The following is a 19968-nucleotide window of genomic DNA, read 5'->3' as shown; positions in this document are numbered from 1 at the left end:
AATTGATTTCCTTTGCCCGTTAAAGAAGCCAGTTTTGCATCCATTAAGCAGATTCATTTTGGCATGCCTGACTGTCCATGTAGGTATGACTTCAGGATTCTTCTTTCAATTGATTCTAATATCTTACTCATTCCTTGATTCATGAAATAAATAAAATCTTTGGCACATGCTCCTTTGATATTAATATGAGAATCATGATTTTACATTTCTTTTTTAAAAAGTATCCTCCAGCAATTGTGATGTCCACATATGCTTAGGTGTGGCAGTGATGACCTACTGGAAACCCTCTTCCAGTAGCTCACTTTCCTGAGGGCAGAGGACATGTAGTTAGGAGAGTGGTGGAGTGAGTGCCTGGGGAGGTTTTAGCATGATTGCAGCCTGGAGGCCACTGAGGTTAGTGGTCAAGGGTTTAAAGCAATCTGTAAACCGGCAGAGCTCCGCAGGTGCACTCTGCATCATGCACGCACCCAGCGAGCTGGGTTTCACCAGATTGGGGTTGGGGGTTGGGGGCAAGAAAGCTGAAGACAGGTACTGATTATGATTTACTTGGAACTTAAGCAAGGTAAGGTGATAAGATAAGACTTGTGAGCAATGAAGGACAATGAAAATGTGATAAGATAAATAAACTGGAGGTTCTAGTGGGGTTAAAAAATTGCTGGAGTTGCAGCACTGGGAAAATGAGCTGGAAAGGAAGCAAAACACCATCTTTATTTGGGGCCTGCAATCTGAACACTCTACTGTTTGGTGATCACTTACCTGTCAACCACTAAACTTGTGTGTGTGGGAGGGCAGGTGTTTTACATGGACTGCTTCCATCTTCTTCTGCTCTACCCTTATGGGCTCTCCCAATGAGATGATCACGTGAAATCAAGTCTCCCTTTGTTTCTAGAGTGAACAGAATCTGCAGACAGGGAGGCAGCATGATGAGCAAGGTCTCTATGGAAGGTTGTGCAGTTTGTACACTGCACAAAATCACCAGGCTGAGGGAGCAAGTGGAGCTGACAGCCAGCCTGAGCTCTGCTCATCCAGCTGTAGCCCCGAGCCCAGCTGCTTTTTGCGCCCACAAGTCTCATGCTGCTACACTGGGGATGTTCTAAAGTGATGCTTTTTTTAATCCACAGAGAGGCCAAGGAGCCCTGACAAGATGAGCTTTTACCCTGAGGGCTGGACATAAGGGAAGGAAATTTGTCCTTCTGTTGAGAAATCCCTTATGCACTGGTGTCCTCTAAGTGCTTCAAGTGTTCAGTCTTTTTGAAGGAAGAGGCCTAATGTTATACCTTCTCAATTATGTGCATAGAGTAACTTTTTATAATACAGTTTACATTTGAATAATTTAATTTTGTTTTCCCCTAAACCAATACATGCCTCTCTTAGGAGACCTTTGCAATTTGAGAACAATGATGAATATGCCACATGCATTTATTTATGGACTGTTGCCCCTTCCGCTGTTTGTTGTATACCAGAAAAATCCTAGGTTACACAATTATATTTATAAAAACCAGCTCAATGTTTTTTCCCCCCGATAAGTAACATAAAAGAGATGGAAGAAACTGTTGTAGATAGGTTAAAGGAGTAAAAACATTCTACTTGCCTTCTTACTATTTTAAGATCTTCTTTAATGTATGGGTTCATTTTGAGATGCATGATCTGTCAGTGGTTCTGGAGTTTCCAGATTTCTTCAGTCTTGCAAATATTTACAGTTTCCTTAAATTGAGTACCCGTTAAATTCATACAAAAATATCTGCAAAGGCTTTCTTTTTTTTTTTAGGTAGGAATTCTAGCAATAACTACTCATTGAGTTAAAAATATAATACAGAACACAGCTTTATGGAGACAAAGTAATTCATGCTTACTGTAAGCAAACGTTAGTATGTGGGATGAGCTAGAACTTGGAGACTTGCCAAAAACAAAGGAAACTTTCAACATACTTTGAATAGTCAGGAGTGAATCCAGAGACTGCTGCTTTGAGGTAGTTCAGTATCACTTCCTTACCTTGATGCAGCCTAGAATGAAAGGTTAAGGCTACTCACACAGGAAAGTCAAGAATCTCCACCTCCACGCTATTTCTGGGTCATCCTTGTGAAGAATTTGTGAGTCTCTGTGGTGCTCTCCCCTTAGAGGCACAGAATTATTTTCACTTGCGCAAAACAGTGCTGATTCTGCCCTTAGAAGCACAGCACATTTTTTTTTCCATTCCTTTCTTTCTTTTTATTTTTTCCAGTGCTGGAGATGATTCAGGGCCTTCTGCTCTACCAGTGAGCCACGTCTCTGGCTGCTCACAATTCTCAATTATGTGCCATCAGTTAAGCTTTACCAAAAGCCATGCTAGTTTGTCTGAAACTCCTTTGAAGACATCACTATTTCCTTTTTAATTTCCAACTAGAAATGCATTGTTTGGGCACAGAAGAGAAGGGAAAGTAAGAGACAGGGGACAGTGTGCAAGGGACAGCAAGGACAAGGAACAGGAAACGGCAACGCTTTCTCATAGTTCCCGACAGAATACATCGTGGGCATCTGCTCACTATTTCACTTCCAAGTACAGTAAGACTCCAGCACATCAGTCAAATCCTAGGTATAAAATTGCATGTTAAAGTAAAATACAACTTTTCCCTCAATAATTTATTTAAAATTACACAGCCTATTTGTGTGGAAATTAAAACCAACCTAAAATATGCTTTACATTTCCAAAGTAGAAAAGCTTTTGTTCCAGGGTCCCGATTTGGAAAACAGCAAATTCCAACTGACAAAATGGAATGAATATGTCATGTACTTGAACAGACCAAGCAGTGGGCTACATTAAGTGGTATTTGATTGATGGGAGAGAAAATGTGACATCAGAATGAATGAAAGAACTTCAGGATGTGTTTTGCTATGCATGTATTTAAAGTGAGATTTAAAGGAACTGGTTTTAATCTAGGCTTACTACCCAGGATGAAGGTGGGGAATATACTATTAGACTGTGCATTTGATGTGTCTGATTAATAATGAGGTTCTTTCCCCCTTAGCAAGGCACAAATAAGTGCACTTAGTGGACTATAATGCAACATTTGCATAAAAGGAGTAAGTTAATATCTCACCCAGGAGCTAGAAAGTCCTATGCTGTGTGAATGTGCTCAGGCTATAGTATTATTGTTTAAGATTTAGTTTTCCTTTCATGCTATGCATTTATTTCCCTTTGACTTAAGCATGGATATTTTCTTTAGCATAAGCAATTTAAAGTGTAAACTTTATTCCTAGATAGCTCCAAATTCATTCTGTTAGTTGAAATGCACTCAGGTGACATTATTCAATTTGAATAACTACTGCTGAAGGAGGCCTCAGTAGTATCTGGTCCAGAGCATATCAGTTCAAAGAAGGTTTTTTATGCATAAATATAAAAGTATTTTATTTTTCAATGCTTTTGCTTTTAAAGGACTCTCTTGAAAGGAGTGTCAAAGAAGAATTAAGTAAGTTTTAAAACTTTCTATTAGGCCGACTTGCAGGGGAGATGAGTGGAAATGGCTTCATTTCATAACTTCAAATTTCGTAACTTTTCAAATGGTTTCATAACTGGAGATTCTTGTGGCTATACGTGACAGTATAGATTAACCCCAATGACTCATCTTTCTTTGAAATGGTTGGTGTCAAATTATATGTTAATGTTATTTTCAAATGTTATTCTGCTATAATTGAACTTTACAAATATTTATTGAACCCCTACTATATCCCTCACTATCTAGTGCAGTTCATTGTTCCCTAACAAGCTTTCCAGCTGCTGATGGTCTTGTCTCCTCTTGGTGTACATGTGTACGTGTGTGAAGCTGTCTGGACTTGGTTAGTGTGCTTGTGAAGCAGCTTGGAGAAATCTTGTCTACTTTTTAATCTGTTGGTTGGCTTTGTAAAGCATGGCAGAAAGCAGAGGTGGCAACCCTAAGTCTGCCAGAAGTATTTCTTCTTTGAAGACACTCTGAAGATTTATCTGCTCCAGGGTATTGCTTTGTTCACTTGGTAAAGAATTTATGGAACAAAGAATTTCAAACAGTTCTGCCGAAAGTGCACTTTGGTCTCACAGTCTCTAGGCATTGAACTTGTCACCTAACTTGCTTCTTCATGACTGAGGTTCTCTCAAAACAAAAATGGTAGGAAAGCTTTCCTATGCTTTGGGTAGGAGACAAATTTGCTTTTGTAGAATTTGTGGCTGAGGAAAGCAGACAGGGCCTGGCTGAAGAAGACATATGTCACCACTAGCCACCAAGTTAAATTGTGGAACCCAAAGGTGACAGCCATGGAAATGTAGATCATCAGCTCTGCTAAGTAGTTAGGGGAAGAAACATATTCAAACCAGTCTCCAAATGGGATCCGATGGTTGCAGTGAATGACCACTCCTGAAATGGAAAAGACGACTTCATGAGCATCTCAAATGTTAACCAAATCAAGTGTTAACCATTTTAATTTCCAAATCATTCATGGGTACTCTCAGGTTACTTTGCCAATCATAAGCACAAAGGAAAGCCGGTTCCTTCAGCAACCCTCCACAGTGGTCACTAAGAGCTCAGACCCTGGAGTCAGATCACACGTGTTCCAATCCTGGCTCTCCCGCTTACTAGTGGTGTAACCTAAGAGGGGTGCTTAATCTCATTGTGCCTCTGTTTCCTCAGCTGTGAAGTGAGGTTTAGATTGTACTCATTTCATGTGAGATTTGTACATGTGAACACCTGAAATAGGGCCTCATACAGGGTAAGCACTGGATAAATACTAAAAAATACTACTCCATTTTTAGTACTTCAAGTAGCCTAATGAAAACTGTACTGGTGATACAAGCTAACTGGAAGGTCAGGTTGTTTTGTTTTGGCTGGGATGATACTCACTGCATGGCAATATGAGCTACCATGTGTGGATCAACATTTCTGTGCACTGCAGTCATCCAGAATGTGGGCACAACATAAATCACAGACTTTCAGAACTTATGAGGCTGGAAAGATCGTCAAGGGGAGCCTTGTTTTATAGGTAGGGAGATCAACCCTTAGGAGGTATCTTGTCAAGACTGGGTATTTGGCATAAATGTCAGCTAACTAGGGCAGCAATGAAAAGAATAAAGGAACACAGATAACTGAATTCTGAGGGTTAAAATCCACACGCAGTGGCTCCAAGAGATCTCACCTGCTTTATTTTTCCTGAGATTGCCGAGAATGACGTGGCATTTGTACTGATGGGCAGATGACCAGAAGAACATCATCATTCCCAGGATGTGAAACCAGCGTGCTTGCATCAACAGATTTTTCCCTATTACATAGACTATAGAAAAAAGAGTCATCTTATTAGCCAAGTCTGCAAAGTTTCAGAGACTCTGGGAATTAAGAAATCAAGTTATCCTGGTCTACTTTCCTCTGCACTAGGGAGCCATGCTCAACTGTGGGCAGCTTCAATGGCCGCTGGCAAGGAAGTCCGCACTGACGCTTTCTCTTGCTCCTTCTCCAAAGGCTTCAGGCACACACTAAGCTCCATCTCCCCTTGTGTGATATACCTTTAGGTGGTGAGTCTACTTTTTGTAGACTTCTCACTTGCATTTTATGGTCAGGAAAACACTTCCTAAAGAAATCTCTGAGCCATTCCCAGAGACATCCTGAATGTAAAATACTGAGTTGACTGGCTCTGGCCAGTGAAGAAAATCACTGGGGGAGAAGGCTGAGGGTGGACTCCTCACAGAGGGGAGAAAGCTAAAACTGCAAGACAATCAATGTAAAGGTGTCCCCTTCTGGATAAAAAAAACCCAGTGAAAGAGATTGTTTCAAGAGTAGAAACACTCACAACTTCATCTTCTTTCTCTCTGGCTACCAAGAAGGGAGGAAGGAAGAAGGCAAACCAGCGAAGGACACGAAGAGCAAGCCCCTGGCACTGGAAGGACAAAAGAAGGCCTCTCTAAAGGTAACAGGACAGAGCTGGCTTATGAGTCTTGACAGAAGAAACAAAAGGTGTCCACTGGTTATGGACGAAAGCCTGGGCTCTAGAGCCAAGAAGGGACTCCTAAAACACTGATTTAAGTAAGAGAACCATGGGTCATGCTACTCCACGTGGTACTCACAGGTGGGAGTCCGTTGAGGACAGCTTCTGACTAATGGCAATCCACCCAGGTTCCCCTGTACCAATTTCCATTAAGACCTTGTTTCCTATCAATCTTTATAGCCCTTTAAATGTCCATTAGGCTTAGTCATTTACAAAGGTTATATTTTTATAAGTTAAAAATAAACAAAATATGAAAAGTACGGTTTCAATCTGACAGGGTTCAAGAGCAAATCAGTCACTATAGAATTAAAAGTTAAAGCAAGTGCCCAGGAGTTCAGATCTCTATACTGCGTTCCCTGCTTTAAATGCAGAGACGAGGATTTGTAAGAGTAAGCAGGAATTATAATGCAGGAAAGGGGAGGCAGGTGGAAGGCGCCTTCTTACTGACAGTATAAATTGTGTAGTGTTTTATTATTCATGCATCCATTAGTTATTTATTGAGTGTCCTTGAAGCAGGCACTGCAGTAGGCACAAGGGATAAAGCAAGAGAAAGTCAGGCCAGACCCCAGTTCTCCTGGAGAGACATTCTGGCTTGCAGATCTTTTCACTTCCACAAGGACCTGTGAAGTCGGTCTGTGCCCCTAATTCTGGACGGGGGCTTTGAGGCCCAGAGAGGTTCAGTGAGGCTCAGCTAGGCCCAGCAGACTCCCACGCCCATACTGTTTCTAGCTGATGCCTCTCAAATGCCCTAATGTGTTCTCTCTCCGTGAAAACAACCCTCCCATATTATCCCAAATGGCCCCAGATGACCTGGTGAAGGATAAATAGATGAAACAGAAAACAGCTTCAGAAAAGAATGTTCAGAAAGCTACTTTTGTGGGTGCCTCAACTCCATGGGAGGGAAAGCAGAAGCTGGGCTCCAGCCTGGAGGAAACTGCAGAGGAGCTAGTAACGCCAACAGAGCTGACACACAGGAAGCCAGCGGGTTTCGAGAGAGCTCTCGAAAGTTCTCTGGATGGAACACCAGGAATGACAGCTCGTACACTGGTACTGGCTGCACTCTGGTAGCGTGGTGAACGCTGCAGCTGAACCACTAGGGAGGAAGAACTGACTTGATCTGAGTTCAGAGGAATCAGCTGGAGAGGGATTTGCTGGCAGAGTGGCTGGAGCTAATGAAAACTTCAGGAATCGAGAAAGATGGTCAGTAAGCCCTGCTTTAGGATCATTCCCCTAGCCACAGAGGTGGGCTACAGCAACAGAGGACCTCAGGGTCCTAGCTGACACAGAAGTCAGACCTCACTCATTAAGTATTGGAAATATCTAGACCTCGGTCTCAATTTATGAGGATGGAAAGGGCAGCTTTAGGATACCTGGAGCCTAGGACTTAAGAGAGAAAGTGGTCATGAAAGAGCCACAGTGTCTGGGCTGAAGGACAAGCTGCAAGTCAGGCAGACCTCAGCACTAAAAACTCATTTCAGTCACCCAAAATGACCTGACTGCTTCATTTTGTTTTTTACAAATATTAATTTTCATGTATGTTAGGTGAGCCCCACTCCCTACCTAAAACAAAAACCCATATTTCCGTCTCACAGAGATTTTTGTCATTTCTTCCTGGCTGGAGGGAGTTTAGAACCTTAAGGCAAACTTCATTTACCATGACACTCTTGCCCTCTTCCCTCCGGCTGGGCTGCCTCGCAGGGGGAGAAGCGTTCTTACAAGAGGAGTCATCCCCAGAACTAATGCAACAAGAAGGTTCCTGCTTCCTCTTCCAACAGGAATGTCCACCAGGAGCACACCTCCTCTCGAATTTTCTAGGATTTACTGGGCTCCACAGCCCCTGTCCCCTGCCCTCCAGGTTGAGGAGGCCTCCTGAGGTTACCCGCTGTGCTGCCCTTTCTCCTGCTTCCCACGAGGCACTTGGCACAGTCCCCCCCCCCAGACCACGCCCACGTGGCTTCACTGACTTCAGTCCCTCTAGGGAACCCCACGCCCATCTCATCCTCATTAAACTGAGCCTCAAGAACACTTTTTGCCAGACTGCTTCTGTGGGCATCCTTCCGGTTAACTTCTATTATAGGCCTACGGACAGGCTCACCTCTAGAAACCTACCCTCAGGGCCTAACCTCTGGAATGCAATCCGGTGGGGCCATCCTCCACCTCCCCACACCTCAGAGTGCTTTGTGGGCGCAGGCCTCACTCACCATTCCTGCCATCCAGTGGCACCTGGCTCAGCACCGTCAGGCCGACCAGGACGTAGTAGACAAGTCCAAAACAATACTGCACAAGGTGAATCACGGCGTTGGAGAAGACACTGACGTAGAAGCACTCGAAGAGTCTCCGCAAGCTGTGCAGCCACAGGAACACGAGCACTAAGAAGGCAGACAGTGCCAGCTCACCCCCTGCAACCCAGAAGGCGACAGTTCAGGGCCTCTCTTCTGGGACTAAACCAAAGGTTTTGTTTTTCCCTACTGTTCAACAGGGTCTCAAAACAGATGAGAGCTGGGAAAAGGCCCTGAACAATCCTGCCTGGTGGGATCCCCAGGGTCACAGGCACTGTGGAGGCAGAGATGGAGACAGGAATAGAAAGAATCATGCATTTCTTTCCATATTAATGACAAAGAAGGTCTGGGGATGGAGCTCAGTAGTAAGAGTGCTTGCCTAAGATGCATGAGGCCCTAGGTTTGATCCCCAGCATTTCAAAAAATTTTAAAAAAAGGAGTTATATTTTTAGTGGATAGTGAGCTCTGAGATCTACCTTCCTGCCTGCCTCTTATTCCTCTGCTCCCAGTCTGAAGAAAAGCTGATTTTTAAAATAACATTAAGAAGTAATTTTTCTTTTTTTTAATGAGTAATACATACACACACACACGCACACTCACACACACACCCTATAAGGTACAGCTTAAATTTTTACAAACGAAATCAACCCACAAGGCGATAGTAACCAGCACCTAAACCAAAAAAGAGAGCTCAACCAGCACCCCCTAGTGTTCCCTTCTAGGAACTACCTGTTCCTTCCACCACCCAAGGTACCCACCCCTGTCCTGACTTCTATCAGCATAGATTAGTATCAGCACCAGCTATTTTTGTGTTTTAAATGAATTTTAAACTTGGTGTTTTTTTTAAAACTCTTTAGGAATAGGTTCGAACAAACTTCCAGATAAAACTCCTCAAAACCAACCCTCCAGATACCAAAACACCAGCCAGTATCACAGCAAACAAATCAGGGACAAAGTTTTAGAATGAAGTGGGATTTGCTGAGTAGCTGCCTCTCCCAAATAGGAGGTGGCTGGGTTTTCTCCTCTGACTGTCATCTTTTGCAACAAGTCCCAGGGGTTATATAGAGAAAGATTGTTCCTAGGGGCCCAGTGATTTGGCTGGTGGATCAAAGAACAGAGACAAGGAAAGAGGACAATTTGTTTTAAATTTTGCCCCTCGTCCTCTGTCTGACCTTAACTGAGGCCACTTCACAGCTTTCATCATCAATTCATTTTATTTATGTATTTATTTGACATGTGGGCAGAGATCTCATTACGCTGTCCAGGCCGGTCTTGAATTCCTCAGTTTAAGCAATCCTCCTGCCTGTTTCCTCCTGAGTAGCTACGACCATAGGCAGGAACCATAGTACATAGATTCATTTGCTAACTTTAAAAACTTTTCTACGTATCCTCATCTCCTGCTGAGTGTGGCAAACTTAAAGGCCAGTTTGTGACTGTCTGACCAACATCTACTTGCAGACAATTTTATCCCGTAACTAAAGCCTCACAGCATACACCTTTTCATGTTTACCAAAAAGCAATAAAAAAAAAAAAAAAGCAAGTTTCTGTGTGTTCTAAGATGTGATTCTGTCCGGAACTCTATCAGTGATAAATGTTGCAAGGCAAACCTGAGGAATCCTCACAGCTTCCCCTTTCTGTAAGGACTTCTTTATGACTTTATCAACAGTACTAAACATATCAGAGGGAGAACAGCCAGTCCTGTGCACAACTGTGCTTGGGGGACATTGGGAGTCAGAGCGCTAATGCTGAGCTCTGCCATGATCTGAGAGAGGACTTTGGGACATCCCTTTGGCCAACTAGCAAGGAACCATGCAAAACCCTTCTTGCCCTGGCTCTCTACTTCCCAGGCCCTGCAGGAGAGGTATCAAGAGAGGCAGGAAATGCAGCACAGCTCCCTGCAGACAGGAGGGCAGGGGCCGGATGTAGTGTTATGAAGAGGCTGGCAGATTTTACCTTGGAACTGCGCTGCCCCAAGAATTCTGAGCAAACGGTGAAGCCAGTGTGGAAAAGGTACTCCCAGGAACAGAGATTGGGTAAGGAACCAAAGCAGGAAGCCATTCCACAGCACCGAGATGACGTAGAAGTGAGAAAAATACCTGCAAAAGGAAAAGGAGTTAGGTAACAATTGGGGTAGAGCTGTGTAAAGCCCTTAAGCAGGAAGTATTTCTAGTTGCTCTTTCTTCCTAAAGCCCAAAGTAGAGTTTTGCTTTCTTTTAACAGAATCTGAATCCCACAGGTGTTCAGATTTTTAAAATTCCCTTTCAAATGATAAGACTAGTTAACTGGTAGAAAAAGAGTTTCACAGAACACAGTTGACTTTGTTAGAGTAGACTGAGGGTCAGTTAGTGATTTCTTTCATTTCTGGGTAACAGAACTTGGCCTACCTTTCAAATAAGGGGGTGACGGGCCTTACAAAGAGAATCTAGATTGCACTGTAACTCATGCTAAATCTGTGAAAGAAGGTCGGGTCCTGAGCAATATTGCAGTAGTAGCCACACAACTGTTGCACAAGCTTTGCACAATCAGGATCAGGGCTAGAAGGTCTTATGATCCAGTGCTTTTCTGACTCATGTTGACTTAAATTAGTTTCATTGTAACATGACAATAGAAGTGGGTATCCACTCCCTCTGCATATAATTCTCAGACAATTACAGAGCCTATTTTGCAATGAACACATTTACAAACTAAATATCAAATAAAACCAGAAAACCAATAAGATGAAATTAGCAATGTTAATTTAATGTGAATGATGACATCGATGTGCTGAAACAAAGTCACCTAATATGGCATAAGGTTCTGTTGAGGCTATCCTACCTAAAGTTGAGCATCCCTTATCCAAAATGCTTAGGACCAGCAGTATTTTGGATTTTGAATATTTTTAAAATTTTGGAATATTTGTATGTCCATTTGTAGATAGGTGAGAATTCAAGTCTAAACACATAATTCGCTTTTGTTTCCCATATATCTAATACATACACACTGGGGATAATCTTATACAATACTTTTTAGTGCACCTGAGTTTTGAGTGGACCCATCATGTGAGGTCAGGTATGGAATCTTTCCATCTGGGGCATTATGTCAGCACACGCAAACAGTTGGGGATGCTGGAACATTTTGGATTTTTGGATTAGGGATGCTCAACTTGTATTTTTCCTCTATTGAGATCAGTTCAAAAACTTTCTGGCTCTACTGGGAGCCTGGTGATCACTAGACCTTCCCTGGTTTACCGCAGACTCCCTCCGTTTCTCTTTAGTCTGTGACAATGAAAGGCCACCCGGGGCCAAAGGGAAGTTAGATATAAACTCAGACTCCTCTGCACATGAGCCACGATATGCTTGTTAGAGACTCACAGCCCCCAGAGCAGGCCCATAAACCCGGTGGGCCGAATGCCGATCTAAGATGATCATTCCATGGCAACTCACTCCATTCTTCCCATAACTGACAGCCAATTCCACCCCCGGCTCTGCCACACAGAGCAGCACAAATCTAATTCCACAGAACAGCTCTGAAACTATTTGAAGAGAGCCACTTTCTCCTCCTGGCTCAAGAGCCCAATTTTCTCAAAAGTTCATCCATCAGGGTCAGTTGTCACCCCCGGGTCCTGATTGTTAGACAAGACACACCTCCCAGAACTGAGTCCCGGGGTGGGCTATGCATGTGCAGTGCAGGGTCAAGAAGGCTTTGCTCTGCAGGGTCCTGTGGGAAGGGGAGGGCGGGCTTCTGAAGAGCAACTTCTAGGCCAGCCACTTGAGCTGCTTCATTTTCCCCAAAGCATTTATGGATCGCTTAGATTGTGCTGAATAATGCTCTAGGAGTGAGGACTCAGCAGGGAGCAAACAATCAGGTCCTGCCTTAATGGAACTTAAGCTTTCAGTGGAGAGTCGGCCAAAAACTAAACCTGGAGACATTTAGTGTGGAGAGCAGTGATCTGAATCATGGTCTTTCTGACTCCCTAATGGCTGCCTTTACTCTGGGAACTGCCTGTGCAAAAGTGCAGGGATGATGGCCCAGTTGCTATGGTGACGCTGGCTTGAGGAAACTGTACAAAGGCTCAGAGTTACAATTTGGGACCCTGAGCTGAGGCACTGGCTCCCAGGGATAGAGAATTCTCAAGTCGCCCCAATCCTGTGTCCTTCAGATTGCCTGCTTTGCTAAAACTTTCCCACAAATGACCTTTTGATGAAACCTGTATAATAAACATGCTGAGCTAGCTCTGGGTCAGTGAGGCTCCATCAGAATCTGACTGCCCACCTGGCCCCAGCTTTTTCTGGAGAGCATCTTTCTGTGCATCCGTTTGTCTTTTCTTCATTCCCCATTGCCTCTCGTCTGGGGTTTTTCCCTGAATTAATGGCCTTGGCTCAGAGATTGACGAGAGGGCCATGGCATTTTAGCATATTGTTGGGCAAGAGAACAGAGAGGGTGCAGGGGCAGGCTACTCTGGCAGAGTGGTTCAGGATGGCATCTCTGGAAGTGACTGACGCTCAGCTACAGTGAGTAGGCCTTGTGGACTCTGGTGGAAGAACTGTAAAGGCGCTGGGGTGGGTGTATACTGGGTGAGTTCAAGAAAGGGCACCTGTGTGGCTGTGTCTGGATCAAGGGGGGAGAGAAGCAGAAGGTGGAATGGGAGGGGCAGAGAACACAGCGCTTGGTGGATGTTGGCTTTTGTAGTGGGAGCCGTTTAAGCAGAGGAGGGACCCAGGTAATAATTCATGTTTTAAAGATCCCTCTGGCTGATGGAAAATTTCTAGAAATGGAGAGTGGGGACGGTGGCATAACAAGGAGCATGTTCTTAGAGCCCCTGAACTGTACACTCAAAATGGGCTAACGTGACAAAATTTATGACATGTATATTTTAACACAATTTAAAAAAAAAAAAAACATTTTTAAAGGGGCATTACTCATTCACTTCATACCTAGTCACCTGCTGACCAGGTAGAGAAGTCTAGTTGTGGATAGGGGATGCAGAATAGCGCCTGGGATAACAGTTGAGATTACTAAATCTCATCTTCACAATAATCCTATGAAGTAAATGTTGTTTTCTTCATGTGGTAGGTAAGAAAACTAAGGTTCAAAGAGGTCACGTTACTTATCCAAGGTCACACAGTAAGTGGGAGCGTTTGGCTCCAGACTCAAACCTGATGACTCCACAGTTCAAGTCATTGCTGCCTTCTCATTCACACAGCCTCGGCTTGCCTGAAGCGGTTCTGCCCAACAATACATGTGCCCAAGCCACATGTCAAGCAAACCTCTCAAGCATGATTTGTATAAGTTGCTAAGCCACAACCTGTGTGCTCCTCTTGTGCCATGGTGCTTCGGATGCCAAGGCATACAGTTTTGTTTTTTTAATTACTATCATTCCCACATTTTGTTGTGCCTTCCTAGTTTCCCTCTATAGGAAACATGCCCCACTCTATGGCAAGTCCTAGTGCCTGCTTGTCTTCAAAGCCCTGGCTTGAGCCTCAGAACGCTGGTGTAAAAACCCCATGGCCTCCTGTCTCCCTGTGCTCTTTCCTCCCCTCTCTGGCACTCTGCTTCTTGGGAGCACTGCTGTCCAAGCCCCCAAGAGCAGGGCTCCAGTGAGCCTTATGATCACACAGGGCTCTGTGTGGGCACTCCTTCCATGAATGACTACCTGCATGATTACTATGAACCACGGTGGCTCTGGAGTCTGGGGACACAGCAGTGAGCACAGGAGACAATTCTTGCTATCATGGTTTGCACACACCCACATGCAAATTATACAGCATGGCGGCAGGCAATAGCTGCTATTCACTAAAGCAGGAAGAGGAAGAAGGAATGCTGGGGATGGTGGAAGTATAATTTTAAATGAGATGGATAAAGAGGGCCTCGCTAAAGAGGTAATATCTAACAACTGCAGGAAGTGAGGGCATACACAAGGTGGCCAAGTAGGGGAGAACTTCCCAGGGAGAGGGCACAGGCAGTGCAAAGGCCCTGAGGTGGGATAAAGGACTAGTAGAGAGGCCCTCAAACAGGAATAGAGCCAGTAAGGGTAAACTATAGGAGACTAAATCCACACGGTGGTGGAGGGGGGCCTCTGTAGGTTCTTGAGCTTCTATTGTAAGTGGGCTGGAACTATTTTCACAGTAGTTGGAACTGTCATTATAAGCATAAAGTACATAGGGATTACAAAGGAAACCAGCTACACTGACATGGGTAAGACAACTACCAAAAAGCAAATTTTTTTCATATAGTAATGTGTATTTCTCATGTATCTACAAGATCTAATTACTGTGATCTCATGGGAATGAAAACAATAACATTTTGAGGTATCTTTAATGTTTGCAATGCAATGTAAGAAGAACTATCACAAAATTGCAGGTACTACTAATTCTATGGTGGATCATTTTGAGCCCAGGAGATACGATCTCACTGAATATATATTTGCAGATTGCTGGAACTGATCCCAGGTCCCAGTTAAAGGAGTCACAGGATCACTAAGGAAGGGAACTAGTGTTTACTGGGCTCTGCCCAGGTGCCTGGCCCTGTGCTAGCTGCCTTAACACCATCACCACCTACGAGCCCCACAGGTGCTACTCTGTGACTGCCCTAACCACAGCAGCACCACCACCTTTTGCCTGGACCACCACAGGAGCCTCTTATCTAATCCTCTCCACAGCACCCTAAGGCATCCTTTTAAAACATAACTCATGTTACACAATCCTTCCTCCCTCCACACAAAGCCTTCACCTGCCTTCCACCCACTCAGAATAGAGTCCAAACCCTCTGTGGCCTTGGAGGCCCTGGGGACCAGTTTTCTTCCCAGCCCTCCCCTCCTTTCCAGGTTGTGACTCACACACAAGATCTTGCACAAGATCAAATAACCCTGCTGGGGGTAAGCACTTACCACCATCTGAAACCCTCCTGCTTGCTGAACAAGATCCATGTGCATATTTTCTGTCTGTCTATAAGCTCCAAGGAGCCTAGAATAGCTCTGGGGCACGTCGCAGGTACTCTATGAACACCAGTTAAATAAGCGAATGGAAAAGAAGGTAAGTAGCTCATCCAAAGTTACTCTCAGTAAGGAGTCAAGTTAATTAACAAACCAATTGAATCTTAAACCTCAAACCTCTTTTTTGACATTCATTCAAGACATACTGATGGAGAGAGGGCCTTATTACCGGCAAGGTTCTGAGCCTAGGATATGGCAACAGACAAACAAGACAAATGTAAATACCTGGGAAATTTCCAGTCCTGAGCATGGGTTCTTATCACTTCTCTGCCATGGACCCCTTTATCAGTCTGGCAAAGGCTATAAGCCCTTCTCAAAATGTCATTATGGGACAGAGGGATTACCAAGGAAACCGATTACACTGACATATAGCTAATGTAACTACCAGAAATCAAATTTGTAATGATATGTGTACTTCTTATGCATCAAATAACAAGATCTAGTGGTGAATAATGACAGTTCTACTGGTGATGAAAATGTTTTGAGGTATCTTCTATATGATATGAAAACAACTATCACAAAGTTGCAGATACTGCTAATTCTACTGTGGTCTGTTATAATTAAGGTTATGCTAAATTTCAGCTAGAAGTTAGTGAAAATTCATCTGTGACTTGCTTTCAATTCAAGTTTGTGCTGCATTCTATCCATAGACCCCCTGAACCTGTTGAAGACCCCCTGAACTCCAGTGGAGAAAATCTGGGCAGCTCCCTCTGCCTCCAGAGCCTAGTTCAATTGCAATGCTTCCATATTAGTCAGAACCATTTGGAAATATTAGAAACAGCAGTGCTTCCATACATACTATGGAAGTCAAGAGCACTGTGACTCATGTTCCAGATCACCTATTTATTCAGCCTTTTTGGGAAATCGAAACTCTAGGAACTAAAGGAGAACAAGAAAAGCAACCGTCACTCTCATTTAAAAAAATTACCAGACAGGGTAATGGAAACGAATATTCTGGAAAATGATTTAAAGTTTTATTCCTGTTTTCTTAGGAAAAGAAAAACAAACAAAATTACCTAAGTACACCTTACGTGTGGAAATGTGATTGACAGCTGTCTATTTGTACATGATCAGTTAACCCTCCTAGGTCTATTTATAACTATAGAAATTATAGGCTTGTTTTCATCTTTAGGAGTGCTATTCACTGTTGTGCAAGGAAAAAATATTCAAATATAAGCAGGTAGGCTAAGATTATCAAATAGTTTCAAATTCGGATTAACCAAGATATTACTAAATGTCACCATCTGGGGATGAGTTCATTCTCAGCTTTTCTCTCACCCATGGCTCAGCTTTGCACTGTGCAAGACTTTCCCCATCGGGCATACCACAGGCTAAGACTCATGTTACACAGAATTGGGATTTTAATTCCAGGGTTCAAGTACCACTCATGCTACTTGCTAGCACTGCACCATGGGGCAAGTAACCCCTTCTAAGCCTGAGTCATATCTGTGAATGTGAAAAATGACAACAAATTTCCCTCACAGGTCAACAATGAGGATTTAATGAGGAAAGTCATAAGCTGCATGTACTAGTCAGTATATAACATGCTGACCCTCAGTCAAGTGCGGTTACTGTTAAGATATCAGTAAAATCTCTCCTCTGTGCTCCCTGAATGTTAATACACTATTTTTTCTCATTATAAAAGTTATAAGCACATTGTTAATAAAACAGTGGAAAATATGGATGAGTATAACAGAGGCTATAGACTACCTACTCTAATAATTCCCCCGTTTCATAAAAATAGGGGTACAAAATTTAAAAGATTAATATAGATTTTTTTGGAGACATTGCCAATTTTGATGCAAGTGTTCTATTTTTTTTCTTTTCTTGGGCCAATAAAAATGCCTTTCATTATTGGCCTGGATTTGTTGTCCCTTCTGTAGTGCTATAGGAATTGTTTAAATTTAGGGAACATCCCCACCCCACCCCCCAACACACACAGGCACTTGAACACCATAGAAGGTTGTACTCAAGAATTCTGGAAGAAAAATGGAATAAATTATTTCACAATATATTACAAATTACAAGAAACCCAAAGAGTACCAATTGTTATAGGAATGAATAAGGGAAAGGCCCCAAGCCTCTTGGCTGTCATTCAGTGACAGGTTTGAGCACTAACACCTGGGGCACCTGACCCAGAGAAATAGGTAAAGACTGGTAATGATTTTTAAGTGCGCTCTTTGATTCAGGGAGACTAGTACATTTTCCAAAATTTAGAAAATAAATTGCCACCAATTATAAAGGACATTATGTAATGAAACCTGATTAAGAGAGGATGTCAATTTTTGCTTGGAAAAAAAAAAAAAAGGTCTATGGAATAGAGGTTTGGCCAATGCCTTGCATACTCCTTCTTCCAAGGGCCTCATAACTATTGCTCAGGATGACCTTCTTTCTCAGTGTTAACACCTGCTAGATCTTTCTCCCACACTGAAAGAGTGGGGAATAGTTTCAGGAACCCACTGTTCTATACTTGGCCCTTTTGTGGTCTATGGACCTGGGGCACCACCCACGGGTGTTGGGAAGGATAACCCGTAAATTTAATCCATCAGAAACCATATCGTAATTCTTTCCGTTTCATTTCTAAACATTAACTTAAGATTCAACTCAAAGTTAGAACACATTTCTACTCTATTCTTCTGTTTAGTGTTTGTCTGACTCTTCCTATCTATGTCCTGAATTCAAAATGGACAAAGAAAGAGTTCAACATGGAAGAGGGGGGGGGGGGGGAGGGAGGGAGGAAGTGAATTCAAAGTGAAGAAAGAAAGAATGAATGAAAGAAAATCTGCCGCAAGTCTCCATAATTTTTGAATGAATTCTATTTAAGTCCTAACGATCTAATCCTTCATGGAACTTAATTATGAAATCTGTTGAAAGTCAAATGGAGCTTAGGAAGAGACTGGCCTAAAACGTGTCACCCTGAGCGACCTTCTCCAGGGGCATCTGCCGAGGTATGGCCTGAGGAGGTGGCATCCCTGCGATGACCATCTCTCAAGTCTCATCTGACTGCGAGGGATTGGGAAACAGGTGCCACGGGCAGGTCTGCCTTCATTTCCATAAATTCCGGCGACCTCAAGTCAGGCTGTGAGCCCCTTGAGTGCAGAGAGGGGAACGAAGAGAATTTGGGACAAAGGAGACTAGTTTGCCGCATGGCCAGGCCTAAATTCGGATGTGCTTTCATTTCCGGGAAAGAAAGGCTCCGAGCGGCCACAAGTTCACATTCCAGCGCCTGCGACACTGCACGCGGTTCTGCTCCTTGGTGTCCGGAGACACCTGGGGCACTGCGCCCCCAGGGCCACCAAGCGTTACAGAACAGAGCCGAGCCGCGCCCGGAACCCGCCGGGCCCGCAGCCCAGATCGCCTCTGCTGCCCCCTGCCGGTTGCCCTCGAGCAGGGCGCCCCGGGCCGTCAGCGCCTGGGCAACCGCGGTTACCTCTTGGGGACATCAAAGGCTCGGCAGACAGCCGGGCGCCGCGGACCCCCCAGCTTGGTTTTCCCATAGCGGATCAGGTCCTGGAAGAGCGCGCAGCCCGGGAGCAGGCTGGGCGGCACGAGCTGCAGCAGCAAGGTCAGCAGGAAGGCGGCGGCCAGCGCCAGCCACAGCGCGCGCAGCGGGTTCAGCGACGAGGCCTCGGACCCCGCCCAGGGAGCCATGGCCCGCGCTCCCGGCGTCCACAAACCCGCGCCACCGCCACCGCCCCGGAGGAGCGGCCACTCCCGCCGCGCGCCGGCCCCGCGGGGCTGGACGTGGATGACGTGGCGCGGGGCGGGGACTCGCTGGGTCCCTCCCCGGACTCACCGCCCAGCGCGCGCGTTCCCGGGCCGCGGTTCTCCAGGCTGCAGCTGCGCACTCGCAGTCTCTCCTCTGACACTGGGGATTCCTCGATGGAACTCCGGAGAGTCATTAAGCAGGATACGAGACCACGTGGCTGCAAGTCTTCACCACAGGATTGTTTCCAATGGAAAAGGGGAAGCATTCCTCAATGTTCCACTTTGGTGTATTTAGCTATATTATGGTGATACACTAACATTAGACGCATTGGCATGACAATTATGGAGTCTAGAAACGCAGAAAGTTGCCTGTGACAGCTTTAATGATATGCTAAGTTAAAACAGAAAAGCCCTCTATAAAATACATAGGATTGCAAACAACTTTATTAATATGAACATGTGTATATGTGGATTAAGAAGGCAGGTCATGCACAAAAAAATGAATAGTTGTATTAGAGTGTTGGGAATGTGTATAATGTAAATATATAAAGTACAAAGTCATCAAAGTAATGGAACATAATAAAAAGTGTAGGGAGGAAAACATTGTATTTAAAAAACAGCAGTACCCTACCCACTAGAGTTCCAGTCCCTAGAAGAAAAGTTTTTAGCTCCATCAGCTGCTGCTTCTGATATTTACCTCCATGTAGTGACCATGCTACTTCTCGATTCATCAATTTTAAAACAACATAGCTTTTTCTGTTTCTGTAAATGGAAATTTACCTCTTTTGAGTACTTAAAAAGCCTTTAAAATGTTAATTCAGAGAAATATTACTGTATGCCTACTGTGTGGCAGGCACTCTTTTGTACACTGAGGACAGAGAGGTTGGTAAGAGGAGTGCTGCTTCCTATTTGGATCTTACATTCTGGGGTGGGTAAGGGATTGAAGAAGGGAGAGGTAGTTTGCTCATCCCCTTTTCCCTAGTGAGGTACCCTAAATGATGTGGGTTGAACTTGGTGGGCAGGTGAGTA

At 44.2% G+C, this 19968-nt stretch overlaps 1 protein-coding gene across 1 annotated transcript; it reads right to left on the bottom strand.

Moving 5' to 3' along the window:
• Positions 1–1401: 1401 nt before the first annotated feature.
• On the bottom strand, positions 1402–18962 carry Srd5a3 (steroid 5 alpha-reductase 3). The gene is made up of 5 exons (XM_027938138.3): positions 18662–18962; positions 10215–10357; positions 8184–8381; positions 5140–5274; positions 1402–4364 (listed from the first exon to the last, which is right to left on the bottom strand). Exons 1-5 carry the CDS (start codon positions 18880–18882, stop codon positions 4105–4107), a joined length of 957 nt encoding a protein of 318 aa, XP_027793939.1. The 5' UTR covers positions 18883–18962; the 3' UTR covers positions 1402–4104.
• Between the last annotated feature and the right edge of the window lie 1006 nt (positions 18963–19968).

Source organism: Marmota flaviventris, chromosome 7, assembly GCF_047511675.1.
Source record: "Marmota flaviventris isolate mMarFla1 chromosome 7, mMarFla1.hap1, whole genome shotgun sequence".
NCBI classification, from domain to species: Eukaryota; Metazoa; Chordata; class Mammalia; order Rodentia; family Sciuridae; genus Marmota; species Marmota flaviventris.
The sequence above is the reverse complement of the archived record's forward strand: the minus strand, read 5'-3'. Positions and strand labels throughout refer to the sequence as shown.

Bases quoted from the DNA above. Each gene is read 5' to 3' on its own strand.
- Srd5a3 (XM_027938138.3), bottom strand. From the start codon at position 18,882: ATGGCTCCCTGGGCGGGGTCCGAGGCCTCGTCGCTGAACCCGCTGCGC. The intron at 10,358-18,661 runs GTAACCGCGGTT...TTCCTTTTGCAG, and splicing joins GCCTTTGATGTCCCCAAGAG to GTATTTTTCTCACTTCTACG. The intron at 8,382-10,214 runs GTAAAATCTGCC...TCTGGGTTGCAG, and splicing joins TGGGGCAGCGCAGTTCCAAG to GGGGTGAGCTGGCACTGTCT.